We start from the raw sequence: 13,283 nt of genomic DNA on the forward strand, positions 1-13,283 counted from the left end.
AATTTTTTAATTTTATAATTTGAAGGGATTAAATTTTTTAGTTATAGCAAAAAATTAAAATTTTTAAAAGTCAATCTAATTAATAGTAAATAGCTTACTTATTGAATGGAATGAAAAGTTAAAAATATTATAGTAATTTTTGAAAATTAGAGGGATAAAAATATTAATTAAGATATAATTTAGATTTTTTTTTTTGAAAAGAGATATAATTTAGATATCAAGTATATTTTTTCCAAAAACAAAATACAAAGCGAGAATATTTGTATCCCAAAATAATAATAAAAAAAAATCTACTAATATTTACTTGTCAAAAAATCGAAAGAAGCCCCACAAAGTAAAAGCGAGTAAATAATTTACTTAATGCATCGATGATCCTGACCGTCCAAAATGAAAACAACATTATCAACCATCAGATCGGATCACTTATCTAGCCCTATTATATAGAAGCTCGCAACCATCTCCACAACTTCACAAACGTTAGGGTTTTTGCGTGCTAACAAGCTCGAAGCGCCGAACCAGTTCACTGCTTAATTTGTCCAAAGCATGGCTGCCCAAATCAGTAAGAAGCGTAAGGTAACTCGACTGTTTTCCATTTTTCCCTCTCAATCTTGTTTGATTATCGAGAAATGATAGGGAAAGGAAGGAAAATCTGTTCGAAACGGAAATAGAACTAAGCTTACCTTGAAACTTGATAAAGCTTTGTGTCAATTGTTATTTAATTTACTTTATGTTAGAAATAGAAAATCTCATTCGTTATTTAATTTACTTTTAGTAGGACAAGAAAAAGTTCTGTTGTTTGATTGATTGGAAATCAATCGATGAATTGAGATGCGTTTCCGTTTTTGTTTTTTTTTTGTTTCAGTTTGTTGCAGATGGGGTTTTCTACGCAGAGCTAAATGAGGTGCTGACTAGAGAGCTGGCCGAGGATGGCTACTCTGGTGTTGAAGTTAGAGTTACTCCTATGCGTACTGAGATTATCATTAGGGCTACTCGTACCCAGAATGTTCTTGGTAAGTTCTCCAAGCTGTGAGATGATTTTTCTCCTTTGTTTACCAGTTTAGGTATCCTTATCTGTAATTTGAAAACAATATAACTGAACAATATTTTTTGTTATCCCTTTTTTGAATTGTTTTTTTATAGCCATCATGTAATATTTTGAGTTATCATGTGTTTGAGATTTAACATAACTTATCAAGAATCAACACCAGATAGCATATTCAACAATTCTTTTTTTTTCTCATCTCTCTTTCTAATTTTACGCTTGTACTCATGGTCGATGTCTAGGAATAATCAATTGGGTATGTTAGTTTTTTTGACTTCCTTGTTTATCAGGTGAGAAAGGAAGAAGGATCAGGGAGCTTACATCTGTTGTTCAGAAACGATTCAAGTTCCCAGAGAACAGTGTGGAACTGTATGCTGAGAAAGTCAACAATAGGGGTCTTTGTGCTATTGCACAGGCTGAATCTCTTAGATACAAGCTCCTTGGAGGCCTTGCTGTTCGGAGGTATGTTGTAAATAGCAGTACATGTGATTTTGTTGTCTGTATGAGGTTTATGTTACTGTGGTAGTTTTTCCTTTTAATGAGATTATTTTACTGATGTTATAATTTCAAGATAGGTAAATTCAATTTAATGGTATTTTATTTGCTTTTGTTGCCACCTTAATCCACCTTAGTTTACCTTGTAAATCGTTACATGCCTGATGATTGAGTCTGCTTTTTGTGTTGGTAAATTCATTTCCTTGCTCTATTGTTTCAAGTTATTTTGTGGGCTTTCTTTACAAAGTTCTATTAAGTGTCATCTTTACAGCGAGTAGGTTTATTACAAATACCATCTCGTGTCTGAGGATGGCAACATCTGGTCATGCCATCTATTTTTCAGAATCCAAGGAAAAATGTCTGTATTCCTTGCACTCAACTTTGGATGGTACATATCTAATTTTATAGAAACAGCAAAACCTGCGCTGCCCTGGAGTTTAATCCCTTCAATGGCCCCTGCTTCAACTCTACCCAACTTTAAAATTAAATATATTTTTTTATCATGATTTTGACTTTATAATTGTAATATAATAAGGTTATGTTAAAAATGGACTATTTAATGCAAATTTAGTTATTCTTCAAAGTTGTAATGATAAAACATTCAAAATTTCATGTGTGTATATACATATCTAATGATACTATGTAGAAACATGATAAAATGGGCAATAACCAATAGGCTTCTAGTCCCTATAATTTTTTTTCCCTACCTTGCCCCCTCCATGGTTTCTAATGGATGGGTACTGGAATTGCATAACGCGCCATTGCTATTTTTACACGTTTGTCTAGCGATCTTAATATATTTGTACTGTGCTTATTGCGAGTTACAATAACTAAGTCATAATCTCGAACTAGTTGGGTTGGTTATATAAATCCCTTGAAAAGATTAAACAATTGAAAAAAATTTTAAAACTGGAAAAATTTTGAAATACTTTTTTGTGAAAAAATTTTGGACAAGTATCCAACAATTTAATTTCTGTTTGATTATTATATATCATAAATATTCTTTGTCAGAATTGGTATGGTACCTCAGCTAACGGTTTTAGTTTCTTTCTTTGTTCGGGTTTGTACCTTGATATTCCATTGTAGAAATATCTCTGTCTATTAGCAAAGCCAATTGTCATTAGAAATATCTTTTTGAAGACTGTATCCCAAAAGAGAGGGATTCACTTGTAAAGATGACTTTACCTACTATCTTTTGGGGTGCACATTATGCATTAGCTTATGATCTTAGTTTGAATAGATCTTTTTTGTTGGATAAGAAGGTCATACTCCTATTTGCATATAGCTGTTGTGGGCCTGCCCACTAAGCATTGTTTTCCTTCCTCTTCGCTTACCTGGCGGGATTTGATATCAATGCTTATAGAAAAGCCTTTTGGAGTTTGTCAGGCTTTTAGTGCCCCTATTTTATGCACTTGGAGTTTGGGAATGTTCTCCCAGATCTGACATCTTCCCACCCCACCCTCACATCATTTAATATTCTTTGGGTGTTTGTATGTGCACTTGCACTTTTTTGTTCTTGATCCTACAGTTGTTATTCACAGTATATTAGTCCTTTTTTTTTTTTGGTGCATTTTGCTCTTTTGTAAATTAAAAATGAAATTCTGTATATAAGCATGCTTTGACCTTTGAGCATTGTGATTTTAAGAAGTGGAATATTTACCTTCTTCACACAGGGCTTGCTATGGTGTCTTGAGATTTATTATGGAGAGTGGGGCAAAAGGATGTGAGGTATGCCTTACACCAGTTCACCTTTTATTGATTTTTCTTGTGTGTTTTTTTATTTCTTTTTCTGCAAGCGCATTTTCTGCTGTCGGAAGTTTAATTTTCTTGAATACGCCTGTAGGTTATTGTTAGTGGAAAGCTCAGAGCTCAGCGTGCCAAGTCTATGAAATTCAAGGATGGATATATGATCTCCTCTGGTCAACCTGTCAATGAATATATTGACTCTGCTGTCAGGCATGTTCTTTTAAGACAGGTTAGTTGCTTCCCATTTCTGCATTTGCTCCTGTCTGCAGTCTTTGATTTGCTAATTTTTCTGAAGACTCATATTTTGTTTTTTATTGTCTTGTTCCTCTGGTATTAGGGTGTGCTTGGTATTAAGGTCAAGATCATGCTTGACTGGGATCCTAAGGGCAAGGTAGGACCAATGACACCATTGCCCGATCTTGTCACCATTCATCCTCCCAAGGAAGAAGAAGAGTATGTCCCTCCAGTATTGACAACCAATATTGAGATTCCAGTTCCAGTTCCAGTTGCATAAGTCCTGAATATCGATAAATAAGTCTTCTAGTACCGAGTCAAGGCTCTTTGTTTTTATTATATACACATCTTAAGAGGAGAAAACACTAGATGGTTGTATGAATCAAGATGTAGTTTTTGCTTGCTTCCATTGACATCTCAAGTTTGTTTGTTGCTAGTGTTGAATGTTGTGTCTTTATGAATTAGCTAGCCTTGTTTTTTAGATAATTAGAATGCTAAATGCCTCTTCTTTGCTGTCTAATCTGATTTTACGACTTGAATCTCTTGAGGTTTTTTGTCCAGTTACAACTTTATGACCATGCTCTTTCAAAATTCCTAGTGTTACCGATGTATATTTCTAGGGAAGTTTCAAGTGTCTTTGATTTTCTGAACGATGCATGCCTGAATGATTCATTGAGTGGACAATATTCTCAACTATTGTTAGAAAGTAAGGTTGCTAATTTCCAGTATTTGGAATTTTACATGGTATAGATATAGGTATAGTAGGATTGTGTTTGTTTGGCTGACTATCATTCTTGAAGCTGCCGACAGTTTCTCGCTATTAAGCAAATTACTTGCGACGTTATCATTTCATTTCAATGGGAAACGGGTAGTTCTAATTTATAGTAAGCCCGATAGCGTGTTAGACCAAATAGACAACCATAGCAGTTCTGTTCTGAAAATGCAAACAGTTCAAATAACATAAATCAAATCCACTTCTAATTCGGTGGATGCTCTTTTAAAAACACTTTTAAGTTGTACTATCCTTTTTGAATCATCAGAGTTTAGATTATGTAGATACGAAAATTTAAAAATACGATAATTCAATAGAATTACTTCTCACTCAAAAATAAAAATTTCGCATACTGTCCCTTTATTAAAAAAAAAAAAAAAAAAAAAAAGAAAAGAAAAGAAAGGGAAAGAAAAAACTTCCACGGTTCTACCCATTAGTATATTTATATTTTTAATTATTTTGTTTATTATTGTGGATTTCAATTCACGTCTATGTTAGCCGAAAAGAAGGGCTAGAGGAGCATGCGTGCTAGTGGTCAGTGGCAACTGGTTACAATAAGATATTGTGAATATTTGATGGTTAGTGACTGTGTACTGTGCTGTGTAGTAGCAAAACGCAAATCAAAAATGTCAATTTAGGCATCCACCTATTCTTGTTGTGTTGTCGGTAGAACCATACCATCAATAATTTCTTCACAATAATCGATAAGATCGCTTTTGGGATTGACCTATATTAAACCTTTTCTCTTTGGTGGAGCACTATATAATTTTTTTAGAAACGATAAGATTTCTTTTGGGTTTTGACTAAATGAAAATCTGTATTGCAATTTTAAGGTATGAGTCATGATACAATTTGCAATTAATCATACAATGGAAAGCCAATTTTAGATTTGTCCCTTCCACTTTCACTTTCACTTTCACTTGCTTATATTACCATTAGGATTGCAAATCAAGCCACTTGGTTTCCTAGGAAAGCTTGAACCTTTTTTTTTTTTTTTTTTTGGGTTGATTTTTTTTATTTTAATTTGGATTGTTCAATGTCATATTCAAGTAATATCTGCACGTGTGGCATATCACTTGAGAGCTCCATGCTTTTTAGGACATTTTGAGTGCCCAAAAAATGAAATTTTTGGAGCACCAAGAAACCCACAGCCTCTAAAGCTTGAATTGAAATGGACTTGTGCTTTGTCCCCAACTTTCATTGTTAAATTTATTTATTTATTTATTTTTTGTGTGATTTGTTCTATGGGATATGAGTGGCTTTAGTGGGAGGCAACTATTATTTTGCTTTGTTCTTATGGAATCCATGATGGTTAATCATCTTAAAAATTTACCCTTTTTTTTTTTTTTTTTGTCAAAAGCTTAAACAATTTTCCATTCTTAAAATCATAGTTAATAAATAGTTTAAGTTCGCTATTTGATAATAAATATTGGACATTGAAGGGTGTCTAAATGGGAGGGAGCAAATCCCAGTGATAGAGGAGTAAGTTAGGATAAATTTATTTCTCCAAAAAAAAAAAAAATAATAATAATACTAATTTTCAGCCTAATGGTAAAGTTCGATGCAACAAAACCGGGTTTTACGATGTGTGCTTCCCTTCTGTCTTACAAGCATATAGCAATGGAGCTTAGCATTTTCTTTTTTAAATAGAAAATACAAACTTATATTTCGTAAATACAAATTCTGCACGTATTTGTGAAAATGTATATTTTATTAAATAAGAGAGAAATAAAATCTCTAATATGTAAAAAATAGTAGAATATATACAAGAAAGACCGATGAAAAATCCAATTAGCTGAAATTGGAAAAGATCATTAGATGCAGTGGTTGAGAGAGAATTTGAAGTAACAATCATAATTTTTCTCGAATAATAATTATTAAAACGGCAGAAATCATCATTAGATGTTGGAAACTTGTTAAACATAGGCATTAATGTGGAAACTGAAAATGAAAATAAGGACAAGAAGCATGGAAAAAGGATTCTTGACCCTCTTTGAGATGTCGTTCTCTTAAGATTATTAAACCCATTGACTTATAATGGGGATATATATATATATATATATATATATATATTAAAAGGAGGATTGAGCTTTTTGAAAATTATTTAAAAAAAAAAAAAATGACACAAAGGTGTTGAAAATGATGGTAAGCCGCCCTTACAATGAAAAATGACCATAACACCTTATGGATTGTGATTTAATATTGTCTGTACTCTTGTCTCCCATTACATGAAAAGGCTCATCACTTTCTTTTTTTTTTTTTTTTTTTTTTTTACCACTTTAATTCCATAATGACTTCTCTATCACCCCAACAATTTAAAATTTCGAGATTATAAAACACAAAAAATATAGAGACAACTGAGGTTTAAGATTAAAAGATGCTAGTTGTTGTATACGATTAACCGTTAAGCATCAGTCGTTGGTAATTAGTTGTTTACAAGGTAGTTTAAAGTAAATATATTCAATTTTCTCAAACAAGATATTCAATAAAAATAATTATTTAATTAGTTACTAAATATAAAATAATTTTAAGAAGTTCAATTAATTACTTTTTAAACGCAAAACATTTATGAGGAACAGTATTTCATGAAATATTTTTTCAATTTTCAAACGCTATAATAGATGCTGTGTTCACGGATAATATATTATTTCAAAAGTTGTTATCCAAGAGGATTTAATTTATTAAAGATTTCCAATGTCATGGTCGTTGAAAGTGCCAATTGGAGATCTTTGGACTACCCTTTGACATTTTAGGTCAAGTGACTTTCTATGACTGAACCGTAGGTCACGAGGCATTCCCAGTTTAACATGCATCAAAGTCAATATTTACGCCTAAAGTGACTTAAAAATGTTGAGACTAAGTCTTATGTTGTTTTGATTGACGAAATCTGAAATTCTTTTTATTATCAATTTATGTTAATGATAAAAAATTAGCAAATTACATTATTTGATGACGTAATTAAAAGTTGTAAAACTGTCTTACATGTGATTAGTTATTGCACTATTGCTTCTTTTAAATATAATTCATTAATTATAATATCAATCATTACATATACTCATACATATCGGAAAAATAAATTTACTATCGAAAGTGAATAGAGTTTATTCATATTTCAATAAATATATTCTTTTCAATGACAATATTAAAAATAAAAGAGATATTATTATATTCTTCCGCTTGAAAATGATCTTAACAAAAAATTTAAATATTCATACTAGCAACTAGTACTTTAATTGATTTGGACTTCAAACTAATAACTCCTCTTAATCTTCTAATCTGAATTGTTTTTACAAGAACTTGCAACATATATATAACTTACACGTATAAGTTTCTGCTATTATACATCAATAACATTAAAGGAAAATGCCGCACTATCAGCCTATCAGGTTCTATTGATTAAAGATCTATATCTGCAAATTAATATCAAAGGTCTCCAGTCAAATAAAATCAAATATTATACTTTTATTTATATTAAACTCTTATAAAAAAGGGATAAAATCCTCACAGAAAAGGGACAAAAAATTCAAATATGGAGACAAAACCATAATAACAAAAACCAAAACAGATCTATTATAAGATAAACAAAATTGAGTTTATTAAAAATGATTAACAGATTAAAAGAGAGAAAGAGTAGAAGTTGATTCGAAGGAAAGATTAGAAGGTTGAGGTTATAATAACCAACAACAGCAGCCTCAAATTAAAATCAAAATTAGCTAAAAAGGAAAGAGAGTTTTTCTGCTAATTAATTATTACTTATTTGAAAATCTATTAGAAATGGCATTAAGCTAATTAAATAGATTTTGGAATATAAACTGTCCAATAAATTTGTTTTTGGGAATCATTATTAGACATAAAAGAAAATGGCAATTAGAAGTCGAGAAAGCATGAAAAGGACAATATATGCACGCAAAGACATGGGGATACGATGGAGTGGCCTCTCCACTCCCACCCTCCTAGTGTTAGTGGACTCTCTCCACGCCCAGCACTACACACTTTTTTCCTGGGACCCACTTTATCCCACCACCATCTTCATCCCCCTCTTCTTCTTCCTTTCCTTTGTATGGTATGCTAGTGCAATATATAGTTGCTTAATAAGGCATTTCGCCATTTTACATTCCACTGGACCATTGGATATGGTTCATCCCACTCAACCAAAAAAATCCAGTTCTTTTTATTGTGATTTAAACATTTTTAGCCATAAAAGGGATCTTTTGTTTCCTAGAAAATCATGATTTGATGAGAGAAAAAAAATAATCTAAATACATGAATTCACTCTCATACTTTACATAAAAAAATCTCATGACATCTTTAATTTTTATACGAGAAACAAACTACATAATAAAGTATTTGGCTATTTTGCATTCCACTGGACTATTGGATATTATACAATCCACTCACACCCGCACAAAATCCTTTTTTTTTTTTAAACATTTTTATCCATAAAAGAGATATTTTGTCTCTAGGAAAATCTTCACTTGATGAAAAAAAAAAAAAATCTTGCCATTATTTTCTTGACTATATTCAAAGCATTTGAATATATATCTTTCTATTAACTTATTACACTTTCATGCATTCTTAGCTTTAGACAAACTTTACTTATAAATTTTTTTTTAAAAAAAATTTAAAGTTGCTAATATTGAGAGAGTTTTGAGAGATTTTTAAAAAAAGATCACTATATTATCAATAAGATATTGTTTGGAGTTATAAGTAACTTCAATTTTCATACGGATGAAAATACAAATTCGATCGTTAAAAGGTGCACAGTTTTAAGAGATTAAGTCTCCTGATTTAAAAAAGAAAAAACAAATTACATATCCTAACCTTAATTTAAAAAAATAATAGTGAGTTGTAAGTTTTAACCCCATGTATGGTATGGAGGTGCACTTAAAATTGTGTCGGGTTCTAATTAACAAAAGAAGAATAAAAAACTCTCCAAATAGACACGTCTGTCTCTGTCCCTACAGAAACCTTCACTATCCAACAGTAGATGGCCAAGTGTCATTCCACATTGTCCACGTGCCACTAATCACCTGAGTATAACAGTACAGATGGGTCCCACCATATCCCACGCGGACTGCCCTTTTTCCTACTATTTTTTTACGAGTTGCTCATCGCCAACTCAACTTACTTATTTTCTTTGATTCATCGCTTTTTGGAGCTCACTATCTATAAATATGGGATATCTTGTTCAGACATTTCCACCCCATTTTCCAATTTCGTATCCTTTCTTTCTTTCCTTCTTGATTGAGTAGTTGGACGACTTGGATTTAGCTATAACATCTATGGGTGAGGCTGTTGAAATCATCTTCACAAATGGTTTCTCTAAACTCTGCAATGATACTACTACTAATAATAATAATATTATTAGTCTTGATGATTCTTCTTGGTACGAAGAAACCATTGATGATGACCTCAAATGGTCTTTTGCCTTGAACAGGTACTCTTATTTTTCTTTATCTTTTATTAATTATTTTACTGATAACTCATTTTTTTCGTTAACTTTTTTTTTTATAAAACTAATCTTATTTCAATTCGTTATTTTACAATATTTTGATATAAATAGTGTGCTACATAAAGGAACTAGTGAGTTTCAAGACATTGCTCTCTTGGACACAAAACGCTTTGGCAAGGTCTGGAAATATATTCCTTATTTTATTTTATTTTTGTATTATATATATATATATATATATATATATATATATATATATATATATATATATATATATATATATTATCAAAACAATCAAATAAATATATCTAATAATTCTTTTTTTTTTTTTGAAAAAAAAATTTGGGTGGGATATTGGGAATTTATAGGTATTGGTGATTGATGGGAAGATGCAGAGTGCTGAAGCGGACGAGTTTATTTATCATGAATGCTTAATTCATCCTGCTTTTCTATGCCACCCCAAGTGAGTTTTTTTTTTTTTTTTTTAATAATTATTATTACTTGCAATCACCTCCAACACATTGCTTGGTGTTGCTTTATATTATAACTTATAATCACTTTCAATATTTTAATATTTCCATTATTTTGCCAAATTAAATATTGAAAATATTTAATTACAACTGGAATTTATGGCTGCTGTAATCACATTTTTCATGACTAATTAAAATAAATTCAAATGGGATTGTCATAAATCCTTACCATAATTAAACCTCTTTCATATCTGCTAGTAAATTTTACTTTTGCAAAAATTAATAAAATACAATTAGCGTATAAAATAAACCATAATTTTTAATTAGTTTTTTTATTAATAAATATATATTAAATTATCCATATGCTACAATAATAAAATCAAATAACACATATTAAAGATTCTTGAAATTAATAAATTTATTTAATTAAATATGAGTATCTAAAAATTTGAAAAGCTAATGTTAAAGAATTATATATTAAACAGGCCTAAAAAAGTTTTCATAATGGGAGGTGGGGAAGGATCAGCTGCAAGAGAAGCACTTAAGCACAAGTCAATAGAAAAGGTGGTGATGTGTGATATTGATCAAGAAGTGGTTGATTTCTGCCGTAGACATCTCACTGTAAATCAACAGGCATTTTGTCACAAAAAGCTTAATCTAGTAATTAATGACGCCAAGTAAGTTTCATTTCTTTTAATTTATTAGCTAGTCTTTTTTTGTTGTTTGATCTCTATTATGTATTTTAACATATTAATTACTTGCGTTTAAAGGGCTGAGTTAGAGAAGAGAAATGACAAATTTGATATAATAATTGGAGACTTGGCTGATCCAGTTGAAGGAGGGCCCTGCTATCAGCTCTACACTAAATCTTTCTATCAGAGAATACTAAAGCCTAAGCTCAGTGATAATGGCATTTTTGTCACTCAGGTAACATTTTATGCTATTTATTTATTTTCATGGTTCACACATATGTTTTCACGCTAGAATTGAGGTTGAGGTTAATGGTTCGATACTCATGGATGAAGCAAATACTCACGGAGTACTTTACCCCGTACTTTTATTATCATGCAGGCTGGGCCAGCAGGCATTTTCACCCACAAGGAGGTATTCTCCTCTATATACAACACAATTAAACAGGTCTTCAAATGTAAGTGTCAAATAATTAAAATAATGAGTATACTCTTAATTTATTAATTAACTACACTAATTAATCTCTTTTTTATGTGGGCAGATGTGGTTGCATACAGTGCTCACGTGCCATCTTTTGCTGATACATGGGGATGGGTAATGGTAGGCAAATGCAACTTAATTTTCCATATACAGTTAATTTTATCAGAACTTATAATAACTGTATTTATTTAATAATGTGTGCTAATTAATTAATATGGCAAAATATAAAATATATGTAGGCCTCAGACCAACCTTTCTGTATAGATGCTGAGGAGATAGACAGGAGGATTGAAGAAAGAATTCAGGGTGAATTGCTTTATTTAAATGGAGCTGCATTTCTTTCCTCCACCACCTTGAACAAGACTGTCTCTCAATCGTAAGTTCTCTCTTTTTGCTTTATTATATTATCAAATTATTATATATCACTTGGTAATTAAGAATTTTGATTTGTTTGTTTAATATTCAGGCTGTTAAATGAGACCCATGTCTACACTGAGGATGATGCAAGATTTATTCCAGGGCATGGACTGGCTTACAGAAATTGAGTCATCAAGGAGCTATTGGGGGGAATTGCTGTATAGAGAGAAATATATCTATATATTTAGTATTTCAAATGTATCCAAAGAAACCAATCAATTGTTAAAACCTGCTTTTGTTCTTAACTATACTGAATATGTTAGTTTCATTGGGCTGTTCATAGGACTTGATCTGTACTCAAAAACACATGAAAGCTTCGTTTAAATCTTTAATCATTTTATGAGGCATTCCTCCATTCATATATTACATTTTTTTTCTAAAAGCCAAGCAGCGTATTAACTGCTAATTGACATGATTCTTAAAGAAAATTTCAGTATTCTATAGAGATACATAGTTCAGCTTCTCTTAACAGGATCAAATTTGGCAACTCCAATAACTGCACCAAGAAGGACACCAAGAACAGCTCCAGCAGCTACTATGCTAAGCAAGAAGTTTTTGAGAGATGGAGTAAGACCAGGTCCTGCTGCTTCTGCTATATCTGGTATCACCGCAGAAGCTGTTAATGCAGCTGCTGTTAGTCCTTTCACTGCCTTCGTTTTTAAAGAAGCTTGCACTTCAACTCGCCAGTCTCCAGACGTCTTCTTTGTGGAGAAAACAGCCTCTGATCGCCTTACTGGCAGCGGCTGAAAGAAGAAGTGGGAGTTCAATTGTTCTTTTAGCCTTCTCTGGGTTGCTGGTGTTAGTGGCATAGTCATTGAAACTAAGATCATTTTGGGTATGCTTGTTTGTACTATGTTCTTCCTTACTAAGAGGATTTTGGATAAAGAAATGGAATAAATAGGGATAAAAAAGATTTTGGATTGTGTGTCAGTTTTATGGGAATCCTACGTGGCTAATCTGAATTGGATTCGTAAGATAAGGTAATCCATCTTACTTAGCTTGATTGGCATGGAAATGGATTTTTAGTGAAGCTTAATTAAGCAGTTATCAGGTGGGAGACATGCATTATTGTTCAAATAGATTAGATTAGGTTAGATGATTTTCAGATAAGAAAACAGTCCAGTATCCATTAGGACCACTTTAAAGCCATCTGAAGTAAAATGCTGTACAGAAATCCAACTAGGCCAAGGCAATTTTTAGGAAACAAGCCCAAGCAGGTTGGGATATAACATGTAACAGTTCCTGCTGGCATGACCCAAAGCAAAAATACATAAAAAACGCAAGGTAAGCATACCCAGCTATGGACTTCTTAGCTTTACACAGAAACACCAAAGCTTAACCTAAACAAAAGACCATATAACAACAGTTTCATGCAAAAGAATTAACAGTTAACAACATAGGAAACACAAAATTTTAGTAAAAGATTCATAGGTTTAAACATCCTAAGAGAAATATACTATTTAATGCAGCATCGATATATCTATTCTC

At 31.6% G+C, this 13,283-nt stretch overlaps 3 protein-coding genes across 3 annotated transcripts; 2 read left to right on the forward strand and 1 right to left on the reverse strand.

The window, feature by feature from the left end:
- Positions 1-416: 416 nt before the first annotated feature.
- On the forward strand, positions 417-4,058 carry LOC105638094 (small ribosomal subunit protein uS3x). The gene is made up of 6 exons (XM_012221825.4): positions 417-573; positions 863-1,010; positions 1,333-1,504; positions 3,211-3,265; positions 3,381-3,512; positions 3,621-4,058. Exons 1-6 carry the CDS (start codon positions 544-546, stop codon positions 3,795-3,797), a joined length of 714 nt encoding a protein of 237 aa, XP_012077215.1. The 5' UTR covers positions 417-543; the 3' UTR covers positions 3,798-4,058.
- Positions 4,059-9,459: 5,401 nt separating this feature from the next.
- ACL5 (S-adenosyl-L-methionine-dependent methyltransferases superfamily protein) lies at positions 9,460-12,161 on the forward strand. The gene is made up of 9 exons (XM_089724794.1): positions 9,460-9,726; positions 9,853-9,919; positions 10,107-10,201; positions 10,694-10,885; positions 10,979-11,135; positions 11,280-11,355; positions 11,440-11,498; positions 11,618-11,754; positions 11,845-12,161. Exons 1-9 carry the CDS (start codon positions 9,572-9,574, stop codon positions 11,921-11,923), a joined length of 1,017 nt encoding a protein of 338 aa, XP_089580920.1. The 5' UTR covers positions 9,460-9,571; the 3' UTR covers positions 11,924-12,161.
- Positions 12,111-12,730, reverse strand: LOC105638096 (uncharacterized). The gene has a single exon (XM_012221827.4). It carries the CDS (start codon positions 12,623-12,625, stop codon positions 12,251-12,253), a length of 375 nt encoding a protein of 124 aa, XP_012077217.1. The 5' UTR covers positions 12,626-12,730; the 3' UTR covers positions 12,111-12,250.
- Positions 12,731-13,283: the final 553 nt, after the last annotated feature.

The sequence above is a fragment of the Jatropha curcas genome, chromosome 8 (assembly GCF_041381405.1).
Source record: "Jatropha curcas cultivar XTBG-Jc1 chromosome 8, XTBG_Jcur_1.0, whole genome shotgun sequence".
In the NCBI taxonomy this organism is placed as follows: Eukaryota; Viridiplantae; Streptophyta; class Magnoliopsida; order Malpighiales; family Euphorbiaceae; genus Jatropha; species Jatropha curcas.

Excerpts from the sequence above, each read along its gene's own strand:
- ACL5 (XM_089724794.1), top strand. The coding sequence starts at position 9,572 with ATGGGTGAGGCTGTTGAAATCATCTTCACAAATGGTTTCTCTAAACTC. Across the intron at positions 10,202-10,693 it reads GCTTTTCTATGCCACCCCAA|GCCTAAAAAAGTTTTCATAA; the intron begins GTGAGTTTTTTT and ends TATATTAAACAG. Across the intron at positions 11,499-11,617 it reads ATACATGGGGATGGGTAATG|GCCTCAGACCAACCTTTCTG; the intron begins GTAGGCAAATGC and ends AAATATATGTAG.
- LOC105638094 (XM_012221825.4), top strand. The coding sequence starts at position 544 with ATGGCTGCCCAAATCAGTAAGAAGCGTAAG. Across the intron at positions 574-862 it reads AAATCAGTAAGAAGCGTAAG|TTTGTTGCAGATGGGGTTTT; the intron begins GTAACTCGACTG and ends TTTTTGTTTCAG. Across the intron at positions 1,011-1,332 it reads TCGTACCCAGAATGTTCTTG|GTGAGAAAGGAAGAAGGATC; the intron begins GTAAGTTCTCCA and ends CTTGTTTATCAG.
- LOC105638096 (XM_012221827.4), bottom strand. The coding sequence starts at position 12,625 with ATGATCTTAGTTTCAATGACTATGCCACTAACACCAGCAACCCAGAGA.